At 42.2% G+C, this 22,148-nt stretch overlaps 1 protein-coding gene across 6 annotated transcripts in view; it reads left to right on the forward strand.

Moving 5' to 3' along the window:
• The window catches only part of DOCK10 (dedicator of cytokinesis 10), a 439,835-nt gene that overhangs the window by 414,283 nt on the left and 3,404 nt on the right, over positions 1-22,148 (forward strand). For all 6 annotated transcript variants that reach the window (XM_075340778.1, XM_075340775.1, XM_075340774.1 and 3 more), the window contains 5 exons: positions 7,748-7,894; positions 9,717-9,927; positions 11,249-11,439; positions 17,340-17,440; positions 18,865-19,003. In XM_075340778.1, the coding sequence (XP_075196893.1) occupies positions 7,748-7,894; positions 9,717-9,927; positions 11,249-11,439; positions 17,340-17,440; positions 18,865-19,003 (789 nt within the window). The remainder of the gene's footprint in view (positions 1-7,747; positions 7,895-9,716; positions 9,928-11,248; positions 11,440-17,339; positions 17,441-18,864; positions 19,004-22,148) is intronic.

Here is a 22,148-nt window from a genome sequence, read left to right on the forward strand (position 1 = left end):
AGACTAGTACTGTTTATCAAAAATGTGTGCATATTTGAAGTTGAAAATAGCCTGTGATGCTCCTTGGAGCAGGTTTTCTTCTAAACATCCTGTCAGATTAGTATACCAGGGCTACTTATTGATTTGTTGAGCTCTCTTTTGTGTGAGAGTCAAGAACTGAGAAAATGTGTGGTGTTTTAGAAAGAAGTTGATGTTTCTGCATCATATAATGAAGATAAGATTGAGCAGAGGAGAGTGAGTAATGTAAAGACGTGCAAACTTCCTACAGGGTTTGCTGGTTCTTGAACTGGTGCGGGGAAAGGGGTTCCTTGTAGAGAAAAGGGAACAGAGTGCAAGAGGAGAAGTTACAAGAATAGATATTGAATAGGGCACGTCTATTGTAAGTGGCTCTGAAGGACCACAGAGGGACTGAAGGACAAGGCTTGTAATGGGGGCTTGGACGCAGCCAGATGGCATCTGTCAGAGGGAATGTTGTCACCCATGATGACTGTGATGATGGGGATCATGCTTGAAAAAGACCCACATAGGTCGAAACGTTGCACTATGGCAGAATAAAGAATACTGTATAATTCACTTTTTTGGATGCTGTCATCTTTCATTGATCTTTGATAACTCCAAGTTGACTCCTTGAACATTGGATGTGAGTTCTTTTGTGAGCTTATTGCTTAGATTTTGTGCTTGAGGAGTGCTGCAGACCGATTCTTTTCACTTGGTATGATGATGTCAGGTGGAAGTGTAAGAGCTAGATAGTAATGTGGTCCATCAAGGTAGTGCCAGGACCTGTTACAGGAAGATGTGGACAGAGTATACTTAAAAATAAATAAAAGTGCAAGGGTGGAGGAGGGTTGAAGGAATAGTTATATGATAAGCGAAGGACACCTTCTCCATCTAAAATGAAGGACCACTGTGGTGTCTGAAATGTTTCCAGTTGAACTTAGGAAGGCTAGATTATGAGGAGCAAAGGGGTTATGGATGGAGAAAAGTTTGTTGCAGACAGAGCATGTATCCCAAATGTATCCCAAAATGTCCTGGAGAGAGGGAATAGAGAAGTGTGGGTCATGCACATAGGTATTAGATTTAAGGCTAGTGTTACCTTTTATCTGAGCTGTCTGGAAAGGAAAGAGTTAAACATCATTTGGATAAGGATACATTTAGTGAGCCCAATTACAAATATACCTGTTTTTATCGTCTGGTGATTATTTTTTTTTTACTCACCAATGCACAGATAATTGTAGTAATAGTGGCTGGTCATATCCACATGCTGTGTCTGACCACTAGATGGCACTGTTGTATAGTCATGCTTTTTACATGTACCTGATGGTATTTACGGTATCGTTTATATTTTACCACTATAAAGGGGTGTAAAAATACATTATTATTCCTATATATATATATTTATTTATTTAATCGTATGAACGTATATTTTACCATCATATAAAAATAAACACCAGACAATAGACAGTGATTGAAAAATATCAACAGGATAAAAATCAAATTTGAATATCAAGATTTTCTATATATGCAATAGCGTTATCATTTACAATATAGAAATCCTTCTTGTCACCATGGTAGGATCTCAGGGGGCACTCCTCAACAATGTGCTGGATAGTTTGACGATCTGCTCCACAGTCACAGGTCGGAGAGTCAGATTTTCCCCACTTATACATAAAATCTGCACAGACGCCAAAGTTTGTTCTGATACGATTTAGAGTAACCCATGTTTTCCTTGGTAGATTGAAGCCTGGTGGAGAGTTTTGTAAATTAGGGAACATTTGGGGATCACCTTCTACTACATTGACCCAAAGTTCTCGCCATTTCTCCTCTAAATTGAAGTTTTGTTCATGCAAGGTGATTGCAGTTCGGATGGGTGGATGTCTTGATTTCAATCGTTGTATTGTAACATCGCTGATATTTTGGTGTATTGGAAGTTTTTCATTATTCACTACTTTAGTGTACTCTTTAAGTAGGAGCTTTTGTCTTCTTAGATTTTCGGGTGCGATATGACCCAGCACAGGTAGCCAGTGAACAGGTGTAGGTCTAATAGCACCAGATATTATACGCAAAGAGTTGTTCAGCTGAGTGTCAATTAAGTTTACATGACAGCTATTTAACCATGCTGGAGCACAGTATTCTGCAGCAGAGTACACCAGGGCAAGAGTAGATGTTCTCAAAACAGATGTTGCCGAGCCCCATGAGGATCCACAAAGTTTCTGAATAATAATATAATTACGTGCTTTCAGTTTATATATATATAGACTCCTGATATCTAACACATATGTATTTGTTTCTATCTAATAACACATATGCCCAAATCACCAGTAAACTCTAATAATATCTATTTTACTGGATACGTCATGAGCTTTTCAGTAGCTTTCCATAATGTACCATAGCCATCAAACTGCTTCCAGTATAGTCTATGTATTCCACTGCTGGGTGTCCATCACTGGCATTCATCACGCCAAGGCTATTATTGCATCCCTTTAATGCATACGTCTTTAAAAGCTATTGAAAATCTCCTGATATATCCTATTATAATTGTATATCTATGACAGAGGCCATTCCATAGCATCGGCCACCCACAGGCTATGTGCGCACACTGCGTCTTTTTGACGCTGCGTTTTTGTGCGTTTTTAGCCGCTAAAAACGCACAAAAACGCACCTGCGTCGAAAAAACGCGGCAAAAAACGCACGCGTTTTGCCGCGATTTGGTGCGTTTTTTTGCTGCGTTTTGCTGCGTTTTTGCTCACTGCGTCTTTATGCGTTTTTTATCAGTAAACAAAAAAAAAGGTCTGATGTCATTTCCTTCTTCAATGTGTTCTTCATTCTCCACTAGTGTATGCAGAAGAGCAGACAGCTGCAGAACTACAAGGCTCAGCATACTCCATCCAATAGTGTATGCAGGAGAGCAGACAGCAGCTGTCGAACTACAAGGCTCAGCATCCTCCTTCCAGGACTGTATGCAGGATTTCTTTGCCCCCCCAAACAAAAAAAATGACGTGGGCTTCGCCATATTTTTGTATGCTAGCCGGGTACAGCAGGCAGGTACGGGCTGCCCCCAGCTGCCTATTTGTACCCGGCTGGGAACCAAAAATATAGGGAAGCCCTTTTTTTTTAAATTATTTCATGAATTTCATGAAATAATTTAAAAAAAAAATGACGTGAGCTTCGCCCAATTTTTGAGTCCAGCCGGGTACAACTAGGCAGCTGGGGATTGGAATCCACAGTGCAGGGTGCCCATGCTTTCTGGGCACCCCCGCTGTGAATTGCAGTCCCGCAGCCACCCCAGAAAATGGCGCTTTCATAGAAGCGCCATCTTCTGGCGCTGTATCCAACTCTTCCAGCTACCCTGATGCCGGGTGGCTCGCCGGGTAATAATGGGGTTAGGGCTAGCTGTATAGCTGGCCCTAAGCCCGAAATTCATGGTGTCACGCCAATATTAGACATGGCCACCATGAATTTCTAGTAAAGATAAAAAAAAACACAACACACAGAAAAATATTTTTATTAGAAATAAAACACAACACAATTAGTGACTCCATCTTTATTGAAATAAAGAACCCCCCCTCCGCAGTAATCCTGGGTCAGGGTCCCGCGCCGTCCAATCCGGATCCAATATCATCTGATCGGTTTGCTGGAAGGCAAAGCGATCAGATGATGTGTCAGGGTCAAGTGCCTGAATCACATCACACATCAGCTGATTGTATAAAAGCCGATTATACAATCAGCAGATGCATTGGTGCAAAAAATAAAAATAAATAAATAATACTCACTTATGTGCTGATTACCGGCAGCTCCTGCAGCGATGGGGCGGGAGTCTGATCCCGTCCGATCGCTGCAGCAGCTGCCGGTAATCAGGGATGAAGTCTCCTGACGCATCCGCTGATACCGGCCGGGCGCCCGCGTCACCGCGATACTTACGATCACCTGATGCGTCAGGTGACTGCATCAGGTGATCAATCGCCAGGTCCTGCATCCATCGGAGGTTTCCCGGCTGTCTGCACACAGCCGGAGCGGGGGTGGCGATACCGTGAGAGGAGCTGGGAGCGGGCATGGCACCAGGAGGCTGCAGACAGGTGAGTATAACTTTTTTTTTTTTTTTTCTACTGTTAACTTTTGTTTTCGCAGCCGCTTCCACCTCCTGCCTGTACATGGCGCCGCACGGCACCATACATGCACAGGACGGGAGGTGGACGCGACGGTGACGGTACCGGGAGGATTCACGCTTCTGTATATACTGACAGAAGGAATCCTCTTCCTGTACACTTCACTTTACTACCCACCTCCTACGTTTATAGCTGCGTTTTTGGTCTTCAAAACGCACCAAAACGCAGCTATTTGCGTTTCTCATTGCGTCTTTCAACATCCCATTGAACTCAATGGATGAAAAGCGCAGTGAAAAACGCGGGAATAATTGACATACTGCGTTTTTGTGGCACCACAAAAACGCAGCTATAAAAAAACAGATGTGTGCGGACAGCAAGAATTTAAAACTCATATACTTTGCTGGGGAAGCAAAGACCTGCAGTTTTGAGGCCAAAAACGCACCCGAAAAACGCGCAAAAACGCCGCGAAAAACGCACTGTGCGCACATAGCCATAGGCTTCCATATTAACAATGTACACATCTAACCTATACTATCTATACATTATTTACTGGTTCCTGTAGGATGCAAAAGTGCAATCTACTACACTCTTCCATAGCTTTTGTCACCGGTACTACTGACAGGTAGAAGGACATATAACAGAGCACTATGGACGTATCTGACCTGTACATTGGCCACATGATGAATGTAATAAAAACCACAATGTGGATTTATTACTGAAGCAAGTGGCTGTTAGACACCTCACTGAGGTTCATGGCTGCGTTAGCAGAAATGTTTTTAAACGTTATTTTCAGGAAAAGGCAGAATAGAAACATATAAGGAAATATAACATATACATGTAAATGTACAAACCCCAAGCAGGTAAAGACATTACTAAGATGAAGCAAAGCCTGACTCTCAGAGACCTCTGCCCTCCGACTCCGCTCACAATAATCAAATCAGAAGAAACAGTGAAAAATAATACACACTTTATTCACATTCACCCATGTTATAATATTTCAAACAAATTTGATACATAAAGTATCCAGGAGTCGTGCTGACTAGGGATGATTGAATACCTCAAATATTTGGCTTCGCGAATATCCGACAAATGGGTCGCTGCTATGCGAATATTCGATGCGCAATGTAAAGGGGGCTTTACATGCTGCGATATCGCTAACGATTTATCGTCGGGGTCACGGTATTTGTGACGCACATCAGGCGTCGTTAGCGACATCGCAGCGTGTAACACGTACGAGCGACCTTAAACAATCGCAAAAGAGACAAAAATCGTTGGTTTTGGAGAGGTCGTCCAAACACCAAAAATCGTTGTCTCATATGTAGCGATGTTTTTCCTCGTTTCTGCGGCACCACACATTGCTGTGTGTGACACCGCAAGAGCGACGAACATCTCCTTACCTGCAATACGGAAGGAAGGAGGTGGGCGGGATGTTACGTCCCGCTCATCTCCGACCCTCCGCTTCTATTGGCCGGCCTTTTAGTGACGTCGCAGTGACGTCGCCATGACGCCGAACGCACCTCCCCCTTGAAGGAGGGATTGTTCGGCGGTCACAGCGACGTCGCTGACAAGGTATGTGCGTGTGACGCTTCCGTAGCAATAATGTTCGCTACGGCAGCGATTACCAAATGTCGCACAAATGACGGGGGCGGGTGCTATCGCTAGCGATGTCGCAACGTGTAAAGCCCCCTTAAGTCTATGGGAAGTCCGAATAGTTCCGAATAGTTGTTATTCGGGAATCCCATAGATTTACATTGCACATCGAATATTCGTGAATAGTCGAATAGCGGCGACTTATTCGGCAAATATTCGTGAAGCCAAATATTTGAGGTATATGATCATCCCTAGTGCTGACTTTAAGAAACCAGTGACATTTGCTGCGGAGATTTAGCACCATATATCTAGCATGCTGTGGTCACAATTTGAAAAGGCTTTTAAAAGTTTGTGGGACTAAAGGCCTCCTGTACACATTATAGTCGGTCGAACCCACTGATATTGGTAGGAACAGCCGACCATCCAGTGTGTATGGGGGGCTCCCGACTCGATGCAGACACATGATGTCGGGAGAAGTAACGGTCGGGTAGTCTGAACTGGAATGCCTGAGCCTTTTGTTCTCTGGGCAAGGAGCCGCAGGTAGAGCTGTCTGACTGACTTTCTCCACTTTTCCCATTGAAAATAGATGAGCTTTCTTCACCCCTATCACACATGTATTTCCAGCCTCAGGCACATGGATGTATTGTTGCTGCCATTCTGTTAATGGTTCTATACTGTACCTCTGTACATCTCTGAAATCATTTTATACAGAGATGTACAGTTTTTTGTACAAATTTAATAAAAAATATACGGTAGTTGTGTCCTGGTGGTAGGTTCCATCAGATGCCGCATATTTGTAGTTGCAGAGGGTCCAGCTCACAAATGGTGTAATGCAGTAAGACACAACAGAAATCTGATATTTAGTAGTATCAATATAGAAATCTGCCATGTTGCAATGATACAATCCTTCACTTGCCGCGTACATTGTTGTTTATGGCCAAAGTAGGAATTTTTTAAACTAATAGACCCCATTATTGAGTAATGTAAACACCTTTGGATGGATTGGGAGTTTCAGATGTAGACAGGTAAACCTGGGGTTGGAAAATTTCCAATAGGCCATTTATTTAAAAAGAACCTGTCAGCTAATTCTTGCTGCCAAAACTACAAGCAACATGAATCAAAGCCTGACATTGTGAATTCATACCGTTATATTTTTCTTTGAAGCGCTCCGATGTTTCCAAGAAAGTATAGTCTGAAGGTCCAGGGACAACAGCGAGAGAAGCGACTAGTCCCGCTCCGCCCTGGTTGGCTTTTTTCCGCCCTGCTTCGGTTGATTGGCAGACCTCTCCAATATGTGTACACAGAGACCTCTCGGTCATCAGGCGTTGCACTGGATTATTCACATCTATGTCCATGGTCCCTGGCCAGATTTTCAAACTAGATTTTCCCTCCAGAGAAAAACATACCTGTTGCACTCATGCAGTCAGGCTCTGATTCATTCTGACGGGGTTTGGACAGCTTGAATCCTCTGTCAGGTGCCTTTTTTACTGATCTTTGGTTCTTGGCTGTGCTTGTTGCCATAGCCCTTAAGATATCTCTTCAAGTAGCATTGACACTATGGTATATATATATGGAAGAACTATTCTCCCAATGGCCAAATAGTATTTAAGTCTCCACAATGCACTAAACAGGATTCTGTGGATAATGTTCATGGCCCAGGCCCATCAGTAGTACATCAATGTTCCCTATTCTAGGTGCCCAACCTTACCCATGGATCGTACAAACACCATAGACCTATTTCACTTTAACCTCATAGAAATAGAGGAAATTGGGAGATTTTTGTGTTACTTTTCCTTAAAACTAAAGCGCAACTAAACCATGTCTGTATTTTTACAAGAATTGCGCGATGCAGCTACTCATCACAAGCACGGATCCTCATCATCCATTAATAATTCTGTTTCTAATGCATCAAAGATTCTGCTTGCACATGTGTACTGGCTGTAGGGTGTGTGATAAACTCATTGAAGTGACTAATCGTGGAAGTCGCAGCTTTGGGGAATGAATCCCAAAGTACTTCTCTGTAAAATTGAAATATACTGATCATCTCTTTTCAGGGTTTCTTTGAAGAAGAGGAAGGAAAAGAATATATCTACAAGGAGCCCAAATTAACTGGGCTGTCGGAAATCTCACAGAGGCTGCTCAAGTTGTATAGCGATAAGTTTGGAGCAGAAAACGTGAAGATCATTCAAGATTCCAACAAGGTGGGTAATGTGTACGAGGGTAAGGATAGAGGTATAGTCCTGTCCTGCTGGTCACATACTAGAAAATGTGTAATACCTCTCCATGAATTCATAGTATTGCAGTTATACAACTGGTTTTACTGGGGATATAAAAGAAACTAAAGGGGGCTTTACACGGTAGCGATATCGCTAGCAATTTGTCGCGATAGCGATTGTGTAAGTACCCGCCCCCGTCGCGCATGCGATTGTTTGTGATCGCTGCCGTAGCGAACATTATCGCTACGGCAGCGTCACACATACTTACCTGGTCGGCGTCGTCGCTGTGACTGCCGAACAATCTCTCCTTCAAGGGGAAGGGACGTTCGGCATCACAGCAACGTCACCGCAACGTCACTAAGCGGCCGGCCAATCAATGCGGAGGGGCGGAGATGAGCAGGACGTAACATCCCGCCCACCTCCTTCCTTCCGCATTGTGGCCGGCGGAAGGTAAGGAGACGGTCCTCGCTCCTGCGGTGTCACACATAGCGATGAACCACCTGGATAAACAACCATTACCGATTTTTGAGTTTGGGACGACCTCTCCATGGTGAACGATTTTCACCATTTTTGAGGTCGCTTAAGGTCGCTGGTCAGTGTCACACGCTGCGATATTGTTAATGATGCCGGATGTGCGTCACTAACAACTTGACCCCGACGACAAAACATTAACGATATCGTAGCGTGTAAAGCCCCCTTAAGACTTGAGATTTTGGATGTTAAAGCTATAACTGTATAGAGACATTGCTGACGCTAGAAGGCTGAACCTCGGTATATACAGATTTAGCTGAGATACCGCTGAACAATCGCCCATTGTTGATAGATCTCACGGTAAACCTATATGTATGGGAGCGGCCAAAGGGTCACCTTAGTATTAAAACCCAATTGTCTCCTGTGAGATAAGCAGTGTCAGCTGTGTCTGTGACCTGCTTATCTCCATCTCCAGCTTTTTACTTTCCACCATCCATTGATAACATCACAGGTAACACAATAATCATCCTGAGTATTTGTGCCAAAAGACAAACTGGGTCAATTATGTTTTGCTAAATTTGTATTCTGGTGTTCAAGTATATATACTGTATATTATTTAATTCTCAGCAAGATTTTGCTTTCTGCTAGGACTAGTGCTGAATTCTGCTGACCCCCTCCGCCCCACGTCTTCAGAAAATGTGTCAGGCACAATCAGCTCAGATAACATGCATGGTAATGGGCATAGCACTGGCGATAAGCGCTGGACATTTTAATCTCTTCTTATCTGTTGTAAATGCCTTGGAAATCACATTATTGTTGAATAGCACAGCATTATAAGAAGTGTTATCTGAGAGTACATCAGCTGTGACTTGCAGAAGGACACATCACCGCCTAAACTGGAAGACTGTTATCATCTCACCTTTTTCTATAAGGCTATGTTCACACAGTGCATCTTTTCTAACCACAAAGATGCAGCGTTTTTGGCTCCAAAAAATGCACCCGCGGCAAAAACATCAAAAAAATGCATGCATTTTTTACGCGTTTTTACTGCATTTTGCCCAATGCGTTTTTTTAAGTCAAATCTATTGACTGGAAGGGCTCAAACGCTGAAAAACGCAAAAAGAATTGACATCTCAGGTGCATCTGCAAAAAAGCAGCCAAGATGCAGACAAAAAAGATGCACAGTGTGGACAGCAAAATAGAAATCTCATAGACTTTGCTGGGAGAAGGAAATGCATGCATTTAGGAGCATTTTTGTAACCTCAAAAACCCACCAAAACGCACCAAAAGAGGCGCTGTGTGAACATAGCCTAAGTATTCCTTAATGTTTATTCAGGTGAATCCTAAGGATCTGGATCCCAAGTTTGCCTACTTTCAAGTAACATATGTCACGCCTTACTTTGATGAGAAAGAGCTTGAAGACAGAAAAACTGATTTTGAGAGACATCACAATATAAGCAGATTCGTATTTGAGACCCCATTCACCTTATCAGGGAAGAAGCATGGTGGAGTGGAGGAGCAATGCAAGAGGCGCACTGTACTGACCAGTAAGTGACCCCTGTCCATGTACACACAATTTGGGTAGGAACAAAAAGGAGGTGCAGTAGGAACCTGCCGAGGGTACCATGAAGGAAAGGGGCTTGATTTATGGGTGATAGTCGCTGAATACACAAAGGGGCAACTCTATTAAAACTGTGCACCTTTTAGGCAGTGTGAACTTAAAGTACCACTGCGGGGTTTGTCTCTTTTTTTAAACTTTAATCCTTGATAGATATAGTAATGGTAGTAGCACCACTCCGGTCCTCTTCTGCAACACGTGACGGGAGTTGTGACTGGCCTGTCACTCAGAAGTTTGTTAGCTGGATTGGAAGTCACTTCTCTTTGTAAGTCTATGAGACTGAGAACAAGGCTCTCATAGACTTACTGTACATTAAGAGAGATAGCGACTGTTATCTGTGACTTCCAGCCAGTCATAGCTGTGGCCATATGATAGAAGGACCAGAGTGGCACTAGGACCGGTAGAAGATAGCCACAGGTAAGAATTTTACTACACACAGGGAACATAGAATAATGATACCTATTATGTGGTGAAATATAAAAATAACCCCACTGCGGTACTAGATAGTGCTAACAAGCACCAAAGTTACAGTATTTCAGTGGCTTATGCTGGTTGACAACTTGGTGCATCCTTAGACCAACCAGTCTATATTTACACCAATTTATTGGCTTACCTTAAACTGAAAATTTGCACCAAAATTTTGATGCGTTTGTTTTTCACACAGAATTGTATGTCAGGCCAGAATTGTATGTCATTCACTCAAAGCCAGATCCTATTGTCTGATGAAGTACAAAAGTGTCTAACATACATCAATATGATACAAGCCATGTAAACACATAGTAAGCCATATAAGACAGCTTTATGGTACATATAACATAACAAATCTTCCCCAATTAGTTTAAACTCATTTGCTCACCGATAGGACACGGTGTCTGTGCCGCTGATAATGCTGTAGGTTCCAGGGGATGATGGGATCTTCCCCAAAGTAAATCATGATATAACAATTGAATCATAGTGTCTTCAACAGCAATCATGCTGAATTTCAGTGATTAAGAGGAAGATCATGCCTTCCGAAATCATATTTGTACCCCAAGACAGCTTGTCCCACCTGTCGCCACACTACATTTCCATACATCCTGATACATGTACTGTACATACAAGCCCAAGCTATAAAAGTTGAGTTAGCTGCCCTAACTTAGGAAAGCCAATCTTACCTACTGCCTTATGTACAGTAAAAGTGGGAACAGCAGCTGGAAAATGATTGCCTATCTACGAGGACCATTTCACAGACTGCTCCTTTTCTTCTGCAGCCAGCCATTCATTTCCGTATGTTAAAAAAAGGATACAAGTAATCAGCCAGACAAGCACAGAACTGAATCCTATTGAGGTTGCAATAGATGAGATGTCCAAAAAAGTCCAAGAGCTGCATCAGCTCTGCACAATGGATGACGTGGATATGATAAGACTGCAACTGAAGCTTCAGGGAAGTGTTAGCGTCAAGGTGAGAAGTGCAAATAGCTGAAATATAAACTGTATTTCAAAGTGGTTCTGTTGTTCTCTTCTGTCTGATTTTTAAAATGCCATAATTACATATATTCCAGTTTTTCAAAATGTCAGTAGGAAATTCTGCTCCTAAAGCCTTCACTGGCATTGTCAAGGGGGTGTGCATTATATATATACTTAGCTAAACAGATTTTACATTTCTAAAAAATTCTAAAACAACCAAATTATTTTGGTCAGATACCTCAGAAATAGTCAAAGCTGATAGATGTACTGTATATGTAATTAAAATGACACTAGGTTTAGTTTGAGGTGAATAATATGAAAAGGTTCTCTAAGTTTATGTTAGAAAAATGACAATAACATTACAGATATGGCCAAAACTGCTGCCACCTTTGAAATAGTTCCCTTAAAATAAAATATTTCTCCCAGGAAGTTATTGTAATTACACGTGTTTTGTTATACCCATGTTTATTTCCTTTGTGTGTATTGGAACAACACAAAAAAAAACAAAAAAAGGCAAATTGGACTTAATTTCACACAAAATCCCAAAATTGGGCCATACAAAATTGTTTGCACTTTTTCAAAATTGTGGGTAAAGAGTTTTGTTTCAAGCATTTGATACTTGTTCATACTCGCCTGTGGCAAGTAACAGGTGTGGGCAATATGAAAATCAAAGGTGAAATAGGTAAAAAGGGGAGACGTTGACTCAATCTTTGCATTGTGTGTCTGTATGTGTGCCACACTAAGCATGGAGAACAGAAAGAGGAGAAGAGAATGGTCTCATTAATTGAGAACCAAAATTATTGAAAAATATCAACAATCTCAAGGTTACAAGTGCATTTCCAGACACCTTGATGTTCCTTTGTACATGGTGCACTACATAATCAAGAAATTTACAACTCATGGCACTGTATCTAATCTCTCCAGACTTGGATGGCAGAGAAAAATTGATGAAAATCCAATGCAGGATGGTCTGTATGGTGGATAATCAGCTCCAATCAAGTTCCAAATAAATTCAAGCTGTCCTGCAAGCTCAGGGTGCATCAGTGTCAGCATAAACTATGTGTCAACATTTGAATTAAATTATACACTATGACAGGAGACCCAGGTGGACCTCACTGCTGACCCAGGGGCATAAAAAAGCTAGACTGTGGTTTGCCAAACGTAAGTGAAATTCCTTCTGGGAAAGCGTTTTCTGGACAGATGAGCCCAAGATAGAGATTTTTGGTAAAGCACATAATTTTACTGTTTACTGAAAATGGAACGAAGCCTACAAAGAAAAGGACACATTACCTACAGTCAAATATGGTGGAGATTCGATAATCATTGGGGTTGCTGCATCTGGCACTGGGTGCCTTGACTGTGTGCAAGGCATCATGAAATCTTTAGTGCCCGATATCAGAAAGCTGGGTTTGCGTGGTAGGTCAAAGATGTTTCGGGGTTGTTTTGCTGTCTCTGACACTGGGTGCCTTTGAATGTGTGCATGGCATCATGAAATCTGAAGATTATCAAAGGATTTTCGGTCGCTGTTTAGTGCCCAGTGTCAGAAAGCTGGGTTTGCAACCTAGGTCATGGGTCTTCCAGCAGGAAAATGACCTCCAAAGATACTTCAAGAAGCCCCCAGAAATGGATGGAAACAAAGCTGAAGTGGCCAGCAATGAGTCCTGATCTAAATCTCATTGATCATCTGTGGAGAGATCTTAAAATTGCTGTCGGGAGAAGGTGCCTTTAAATATGAGAGTCCTGGAGAAGTTTGCAAAAAAAGAGTGGTCCAAAATTTCAGATGAGAGGTGTAAGAAGCTTGTTGATGGTTATAGGAAGTGATTGCTGTTATTTATTCCAAAGAGGGTGCAACCAAATATTAGGTTGAGGGCACCAACACTTTTGACCAGCTCATTTTGCTGTTTTATGTGGAATTTTTGTCCAATTTGCCTTTTCTTCTCTTTTTTTGTCTTGTTCCAATACATACAAAGAAAATAAACAAAGTGTGTAATTTCAAAAAATTTCTGGGAGAAATACTTAATATTCTGGAACAATTTCAAGGGTGCCAACACTTTCAGCCATGACTGTGTGTGTCTAGGCTGCTATTCCCCAACTATGCTCCTTTAACCATCACAGTTGATCGTTAACGAAGACACTTCGATCCTTATGCTTACCCATTTGTCTTTTCAATACATCAATCTCAAGAACTCAATCTTCACATGCTTCCTAGTGTATCCCACCACTTAATAGGCGAAATACCGTATTTTTCGGACTATAAGACGCACCGGACCAGAACACTCACCCTGGTTTTAGAGGAGGAAAATAGGAAAATAAAATTTTAAGCAAAAAATGTCGTCATGACACACTGTTATGGGGCAAGGATCTGCTGCTGACACTGTTATTGGGGTAATGTCTCAAAATTGTCTGCTAAGGTACCCCATCCTGGTAATAATCCTCCTGCCTTGTATATGTACCCCATCCTGGTATATGCCCTTATCCTGCTATATACTGGCATTCTGCTATATACTCCCATCCTGCTATATACCGCCATCCCGCTATATATTCCCATCCTGCTATATATTCCCATCCTGCTATATACCGCTATCCATCCTGCTATATACCCCCATCCATCCATCTTGCTATATACCCAATCCATACTGCCATATGGCCCCATCCTGCTATATACCCCCATCCTGCTATATACCCCATCCTGATAAATAACCCCAACCTAGTATATGGCATATATTCTGTATCATACACAAAAAAAAAACCGTTTATACTCACCTTTCATTCCATGCAGCATTGCTTCTCCCCCTGTCTGTGGCGGCAGCAGCGCCACTGGAGTGTGGAGCCGTCACCGGTCACTTCCCTGCAGCATTGCGATGTCCTCCTGTCTGTGCCTGTCAACTGACCTGCGTGACTAGCGACGCGCACAGCGATGACATCATCGCTGTGCTCACTGCTCTATACACAGATCAGCTGACCGGCACAGATAGGAGGACATCGCGGTGCTGAAGGGGAACGGTGAGTATGCCGTACTGATTCACTGCACCCCGCGCTGATGATGATGTGCGGGGGGCAGTGAATACAGCCGCACATGATCACTCCAGGCTGTAGTTGCCAGGGGTGATCACGGACGGCTGTTTACTATGCACGCATCCCCCGCCCATCATCCTGCCCACCTGTCAGCGCCGGCTTCAGTGCTGAGAGATGATGGGCGGGAGGATGGGCTTGCGGGCCCACGTGGTCACGGCAGGCTGCTACAGCCTGCTTATGCCGCCGATGACCCGCTCCACCGCAGCACCCTCATTCCAGCCGCAGCCCTATATTCAGACCATAAGACGCACCCCCCACTTTCCCCCAACATTTGGGGGGAAAAAAGCGCGTCTTGTGGTCCGAAAAATACGGTAAATGTCATTCACTTCACCTGTCAATGGTTTTATTGTTATGGCTGATTGATGTATAGTCCAGTGTAGAGAGACATCCACCGTTGTATTATCAACCACTAATCATTCAGAACTAAGTTTTTGCTGGAAACCATAAAGTTAACAGTGATGCACAAAATCTCCCATTTCCATAATCTGTAGATCGCAACACAAGTATATGGAGGTGTAAGGACTTATGTAATATTTTGTTATATATATATATATATATTTGTTGAGTTCCTGACAAATTTGTTAAAGGGACTGAAATTACAAATGATATATAAAATAAAAAATAAACACCAGATTTTGCTATGAAAAAACCACCAGTAATAAATTTTGACCATGATATGTGTCATCCTTCTGCACATATTTGATGAAAAATAAACATCAAACTGATTCTCGCGAGAAGTAATATCACATCCATCATCAGAGAACTGTCCTACCTGTATATGGAGCAATATATTAGAAGTTTACTATCCCTAATGGTCTTGGAAGATAATCTGGTTCAATGAGCACTCCCTGGAGTAATTAAGCTTCTGCTTAGGATTAATGGTTCTTAGAATATAGAAAAATGAAGAGGCGCCTGAGATATTTCTTAATTGATCCTGATTAATTATGCTACATGAACAGGTTTCCTGCTTCATAATTGACATCTATCTTGTGCCAACTTAAGGATTTATGCAATAAGTTGTGATCTCGATGTTGGCAGACATCTTTATACTGCCCCCAACCAATGGGAAATGAAGGCAGCAAAATGAGGCAAATTATCCTGAATACCTTAGAAACATTGCTCTTTCTTGGGATAAACCTAGAGCACTAACGGTGGACTTCAAAAAGATTTAACTGTGCGTGTCTTAGATATCTTCAGAAATTCATCTTTGTCTAATCAGAGGAGCCCTAAAATACCAAATACTATAATTGGTGAGGCTGAAAATTGGTGAATTGCAGGAAAGTAGTTTTTTGACAAATATTCTGAGCTATTATAGAATCCTCCCACGGGGCAAACGTACCACTGGGCTTAAAGGGGGCTTTACACGCAACGACATCGCTAATGAGATGTCGTTGGGGGTCACGAAATTCGTGACGCACATCCGGCCTCATTAGCGACGTTGTTGCATGTAAAACATACGGACGACTGCTAACGATCAAAATTACTCACCTAATCGTTGATCGCTGACACGTCGTTCTAATCCCAAATAGCGTTGCTGTTGCAGGATGCAGGTTGTTCGTCGTTCCTGAGGCAGCACACATCGCTACGTGTGACAAACCAGGAACGAGGAACAACACCTTACCTGCGTCCTCCGGCAACGAGGTGAGCGTCACTTTCTTTCGGCTGCTCTCCGCCCCTCCCCTTCTATTGGACGGCTGCCGTGTGACGTCGCTGTGACGAAGCACAAACCGCCCCCTTAGAAAGGAGGCAGTTCGCCGGCCACAGCGACGTCGCTAGGCAGGTAAGTCTATGTGACGGGCAGCAATTTGCCCATGACGCACAACCGACAGGGGCTGGTGCTTTCACCAGCGACATCGCTAGCGATGTTGCTGCATGTAAAGCAGCCTTAAGAGGTAAGGGGGCCCATTTCTACACCCAAAGCAGGTGGAATTGTGCATTATGATGAGATATTTATACTACAAAGGGCCCATATACTGTTCTTATACAGGGGCCCTCTTCTGTCTGTGTCCGCTCCCACCCTCCCCATTTATAAGCCAGTGTAGTTCCAAGAGGAGGCTAGGAGTCTGATGTAAATGATTCTTCTTTCAGAAAGCAGCAGTAATATCATTTACCTAAGGAGGCTGCCATGGAAAGATACTAAAGGCAGTAAAGTTCTGCACAAAATGCGGAGGGCCCCAATAAATAAGGAACAACCATTTTCTAGCCAGTCTTGATGAAAAGGGAATGAAATGCCAGTCTTGAGGAAAGGTTGAGTTAGACACTCCTCATTCATGAAGCGGTCCAAGCCTCTTTGGGAATCGGGGGCTTCTGACGAGTGGTTTGTGCCTCCATGCACCACGTCATCCCTCCCTAGCTCAGCTTATTTTGTTACATCTGGGAGAAACTGAAAAAATGCCAAAAAGTCAACTCAGAGTTGTGCCAGAATTTTCCAACTTTTCAAATCGATTTATGCCAGAATTCTGTCAAATTGCTTCAATGAATTGAGGCTAAAGAAAGGAGATTACGGCACCTTATAGTATTCAGGTGTCAAATAAATATAATCTTCACTGTCCCATCAGCTTGCAGGATGGAGAATCCCACATATGTTGTGCTGCTTTAAGAGAAGTTTTTTTTCTTCTTAATAAAAGTGAAATTTTGCACTTTTCGTTTGCGGAGATCCATTGATAAGATTATGTTCAGAGAAGAGCTGACATTTCATCCTTATCGGAATTAAATACAGCATTTGTCATGTTTCTTCATATTTTGTGTAGATATTTATTCACTTCTTTATCTTCTAAATGTGAACATTTCTGTGCTGAAGTCTAATTTGCTGGGTTTCAGGTAAATGCCGGACCGATGGCATACGCTAGAGCATTTTTAACAGAGACAAATGCCAACAATTACCCAGAAAGCCAAGTAAAGCATTTGAAAGGAATATTCAGGTAACATAATATACAAAGCACGATTATATATTACAAAAGGAAACAAAACTAGGACATTTGTATAAACGATGCAATGAGAAGTTCTTTACTGGCATTTGATGGCCCCACAATATACAGTCAAGCTATTGTTATATGGTCAACGTTTCACATTATATTGCAAAACAAGGTCTAACAGTCGGCACTGCAGTCACATCTGCTAGTAACTTGGTATTCTGTACCGCCAAGATAGAAAATGACAGGTCTCTGTTGGCGAACCTTTCTATCCTCCTACTGCTGAAACAAAATATTAGAAAACAAGGGAGTCTGTTGCAATACTCTACCTACCGTGTTTCTCCGAAAATAAGACACTGTCTTATTATTTTTTCTCCCGAAAAATATGCTAGGGCTTATTTTCTGGCTAGAGCTTACTCTCAGGGAAACACAGTTGGGGGTAAATTTACCCACCAAAAAGCAGACCCCCTTCCTAGGAGAATGATACTTACCAGAACCCGGACATCTGCGTGGCTCTCATCTCCTCTTGCAATCTTTGGCAGGTGCTCTCATCCGATATGCTCCATGCGGTCCTCCCCTGCTTCTGGCCGACACTCACATACATCAGATCTCACACACATCAGATCGCACACACAATCACACATCAGATTGCACACATACACGTACCACATCCGGCGATTGCTTCCGGCCAGCAAGGGAAGATGACAGTCAGTGCAGTGGAGTATGAGGACCTGCGGTTCACCGCAGGTCCTTCATACGTTCAACCGCAGGTCCTCACGCTTCACTGCACTGCGTCTCAGGTTCCCCTGCCGGCCAGAAGCAATCAGTATCGATAGTTGTGGTGAGTGTGTGTGTGATCTGATGTGTGTGCGTGGGTGTGCGTTCCACCATAGGTCCTTGATGCGATCCACTGCAGGTCCTCCCATTCGGCATCTGGTGAGTATGATTATGGGGCATTCTGTCTTCTCTCTTCTGGGGGTGTCTGCTTTCTATAATGAAGTGTCCTGCAGTATTTTTTTACTTTTTTAGCAGCATGGACACTTCATCATTGAACCACAACTAGGGCTTGTTTTCGGGCTAGGGCTTATATTTAACCCTTACGCCGAAAATGCTGAAAATTCTTGCTAGTGCTTATTTTTGGGGTAGGGCTTACTTTTGGAGAAACATGGTACATGTGAATGAGTATGTACAGATGTGTAACCTGTCAACCTTTTAGAAATTTTTGGTTGTTAGAGCTTTTTGTAGATTTTATGAAGTTCTTCCAACCAGAAAAAGAAAATTGATTAATATTCGTAAGAAAAAATCATAGCAATAGTAATATTTTGTCTTCCTTATATAGTATGTTTAAAACACATATTGACCAAAGCATAAAACCTATTGCTCTGCCTTTTGCCCCATTAACTATGTTCTTCTTTACATACACTTTTTGACAGACAATTTGCAGATACATGTGGCTTGGCTTTAGAGGTAAATGAGCGCCTCATAAAGGAAGATCAGCTGGAATACCAAGAAGAGATGAAGTCTCATTACAGGGAAATTCTTACAGAGCTCTCTGAAGTCATGAATGAACCGGTGAGCGGATAAAAATAACCTCGCATTAGTAAAGATGGGAAATATTCTTAGCTAATGAAACACTAGACTAGCGCCAAATGCCTGAAACTGTCTGGCCTTAAATTTCACATTTCTTTGTGGATGTTGTCTGTGACCTGTTCATTGTCAAGTATATCAGATATCCCTGTCTGTGAAGATGGCTCTCATCTATCACTAACCCAAAGTGAAATCTAGGTAGACCACAAATAGTCTGGGGAGAACAGTACCGGGAGTTTGACTGATGTCAAAAATGGTGTTCTATTAGGATAGTGAAGTCGTACCACTGTAGGTATATACGCCTGCTCTCATTATAATGAAGGTGTTGGCTTATTGGGGTCATCTTTCTCCATGGGACTCACAAAATCACTTAAATATAATTATAGTTTCTACAATGGAAATTAATTTTAGCCCTTCACCTACGGACGGAGGAAGTGGCTGAATTCATCAATGGCTTTGCATTATTTTAGGGGCATAAAAACAGTCACATATTTTGGCCTGTTATGCTAAGATTTGTAACCTTTTACTTATCTTTTTTAAAAAGTGTTGATTAGTGACAAGCTCCCATGCTCGGGTGTTCGGTTCTCATTAGGAGAAGTTGTATACTCGGATGGGCACGACTTGAGCACCCGAGTATAATGGAAGTCAATGTGGGTCTCTTCCTGAAAAATGCTCGAGTCCCCAATTGACTTCCATTATACTCAGTTGCTCGAATCATGCCCATGCGAGCATCCAATTGTTCTTAACAAGTACCGATCACCCAAGCATGGTAGTGATCGCTCATCACTAATGGCGATTACAGTGAGTCGGGTTAGGTGGGATGACATGAGGTCTCTATCAGTCCAAGTTATAGCACAAATCCATGACTTATTTTACAGATTAGATTTGCAATAAATAGACAACAAAAGATGCATCATATTTTTAAGAGGTGTAAGCCGCTTAATAAATTTGTTGAGTTTTACACCAATTTACTTTGGTTTAAGACTGGCATAGATAATTCCAGTTTGTTCAGCAGCTTATGGCTACCTTTTTCATGCAACGAACTTACAAAAGGCCTTGTTCCTTCCCCACATTGTAACCGCTCCTTACATCTGAGCAATGCTTTTATTGATAGTTATACTCCAATTCATATTAAGCTGCTCTTCATTGTTAAAGGAAATTTGTCACCAGGTTTTTACTATGCAATCTGAGAGCAGCATGATATAGGGGCAGATACTCTGATTCCAGAAATGTGTCATTTACTGGGCTGCTTGTTGCAGTTTCAATAAAATCTGTGTTTTATCAGCAGGAGATTATCACCATAGGACTAGTTGTCTCGTGCCATGTAGTCCTCTTGCTCTGTATAACCCCACCCCATCACTGATTGGCAAAAAACTTCCAATCAGTGATGTGGGCGGGGTTATACAGAGCTCCGTATTCAGTGAACTGGTCGATTTGCAGCAAAAAAACCCAGTGAATTTATTAAAATTAGAGTAAACACAGCAGTAAGTGAAATATGATGGGAAACAGAGTCTCTGTCCCCACATCATGAATTGTTACATTACATAGCAAAAACCTGGTGAACCTTTAAGGGCACAAACGGGTAGCCTGCCAAGTGTCAAACTCATTCCATAATAGCACATGACATCTGAGCTCATACTGAGATGGCACTGTCCACACTGTAATGTCCTTGTAGTGAGACCCATTATGACATATACAGTACCATAAAAACTCCACTCACATCATGTCACGCCATGATGAACCAGAATCTGTCAAATTGTCCCCTAAAACAAATGTAAACGTTGGCAGATATGTTAAAGTAGTTTTGACATGTTATAAAATGGCATAATCAGTATGTCCACCAATAGTCAGAATACATTTGGAACCTAGCGCTTGCTCCTCAATGTGTCATAACCGCTTTCTATACATCACTGGGCCTGGCTGGGATTGTGTAGTCACTAGGTCCTAGTGACATTGCCTGTATTGGCATCAAGGGTTTTAAATAGCTGTGATTGGAGGTAACCACGATCCGGACCATTGCAGTGAGATGGCGGCACTACTTCCTGAACGCATGGGCACATCTTATGCTCCTAGTTATTGTGTCCTATTATAGTAAGAAAGCTGTAATTAAATCTAATGGTATATCCATTTGTGAGAAGGAAGGTGATCTCTGCCATGTTAGCTCTAGACTAGTTCTTTAGGCTTTTTTCGGATGATCGTATTTGATACGTCTGTAATACGAATACTCAGTGAAACCGGATACGTCAGTATTTCATCAGTTACACAAAGTTGCATTTAAAATTTGCGGAGCATAAAATGTTCCATCTTAGGCTCGGTTGCTAAAATGTTGCTCTTCATCCTCCGGAAGCACCGAAAGGGATTCATTCAACCAACTCTAGAGCATAAAATGTATAACTGATCTCAAACAAGCCTCCACCACTTCGCAAACGACAGTGGAAAATATATGAAATACTGATATCACTTTTATTAGTTGGCTTGAAGTTAATGTTGGCAAGTTTATCAGTTTAGTTAATAATAGCCTATTCCCTACAGAAATTAGCGACCAATTGGATTCTTTATGTAATTCCACTTTCCAATTTTCCCACCATCCTTCATTGACAGCAGTTCAGTAGTTTTAGCTGATGTCGTTCAACGTTGCGCATTTCGTGATACTTCTCCTCCGACAAAGGTCAGATAAGCACCATAGGGTGGATGCACGCTTGTCTACAAACTACTCCTATGAATCCTGTGAAGAGTGGTTAATTCTTCTCCAAAGGCACTCAGCTAAACCGAAAGAACATAAATAAATCCCTTTGACTGCTTATTGCTGTGGGAGTAGGCTATTACTAGACGGATTGATAAACTTGCCAACAAGAACTCCAAGTTTCCTATTAATATTTGGCTAGTATTGTTTTTTTTTGACCAGGCACCCCCTTCCTCTACCAATTTAGTTTTTCCAAGCAGCTGGCTCAGAGGCACCATATTAATGCTGAGGACAGCGTAGACACCTCATTTACATAACACAGGATGGACCAGAACTGACAAGTCCAAGTGATGCCACAGCCTAAGCCTCCCCCAATAGCTAGGATTACAGGTGTGCACCACAACCTATAATTAGTAGAGTTTCTTCAGTTTTTGCATCCATATTTTC

The sequence above is a fragment of the Anomaloglossus baeobatrachus genome, chromosome 3, assembly GCF_048569485.1.
Source record: "Anomaloglossus baeobatrachus isolate aAnoBae1 chromosome 3, aAnoBae1.hap1, whole genome shotgun sequence".
Taxonomy (NCBI): domain Eukaryota; kingdom Metazoa; phylum Chordata; class Amphibia; order Anura; family Aromobatidae; genus Anomaloglossus; species Anomaloglossus baeobatrachus.